At 61.0% G+C, this 690-nt stretch overlaps 1 protein-coding gene across 1 annotated transcript in view; it reads left to right on the forward strand.

Moving 5' to 3' along the window:
• Positions 1–2: 2 nt before the first annotated feature.
• GPT (glutamic--pyruvic transaminase) overlaps positions 3–690 on the forward strand; it is a gene marked incomplete at its 5' end in the record, with an annotated part of 9,261 nt that continues 8,573 nt past the window's right edge. The window contains one exon of the mRNA XM_017738648.1: positions 3–110. Coding sequence (XP_017594137.1) covers positions 3–110 — 108 coding nt within the window. The remainder of the gene's footprint in view (positions 111–690) is intronic.

Below are 690 nucleotides of genomic sequence, written 5' to 3' on the forward strand. Positions count from 1 at the left end.
CTCCGGTCTTGACCCCCGAGACCATGAACCCCGCGATTCGCCGCGTGGAGTACGCGGTGCGCGGCCCCATCGTCACCCGCGCCTTGGAACTCGAGCAGGAGCTGCGTAAGGTACCGGCAATCCCAGAAAACCGGGATAAACCCACCCTGGAACCGGGATAAACCCTCCCGGACCGGGATATCCCACCCTAGAACCGGGATATCCCACCCTAGAACCGGGACGAACCCTCCCGGACCGGGATATCCCACCCTAGAACCGGGATATCCCACCCTAGAACCGGGATAACCCCTCCCGGATTGGGATAATACTCCCGGACTGGGAATAACCCCCCCAGAACGGGAATATCCCGACCCCGAACCGGGACACCCCGTCCCGAACCGGGATATCCCGATCCCAAACCGGGAACAGCTCTCCAGCACCGGGATATCCCACCCTGAACCGGGATATTCCCCCCGGGGTTTTACCCCCCAAAAAGGGGTTTTACCCTCCCAAAAAAGGGGTTCTACCCTCCAGGTAAAGGGGGTTTCCCCCCAAAAAGGGGGTTTTACTCCCCCAGGGCACCCCAAAAAGGGTTTTACTCCCCCAAAAAAGGGGTTTTACCCCCCAAAAGGGGTTTAACCCCCCAGGGTCCCCTCTGTCCCCTCCCCGTGTCCCTGCTGCCACCTGGGAACTTTCCCTCGCCTCGGGATC

This window comes from Corvus brachyrhynchos, unplaced genomic scaffold (genome assembly GCF_000691975.1).
Source record: "Corvus brachyrhynchos isolate BGI_N302 unplaced genomic scaffold, ASM69197v1 scaffold437, whole genome shotgun sequence".
In the NCBI taxonomy this organism is placed as follows: Eukaryota; Metazoa; Chordata; class Aves; order Passeriformes; family Corvidae; genus Corvus; species Corvus brachyrhynchos.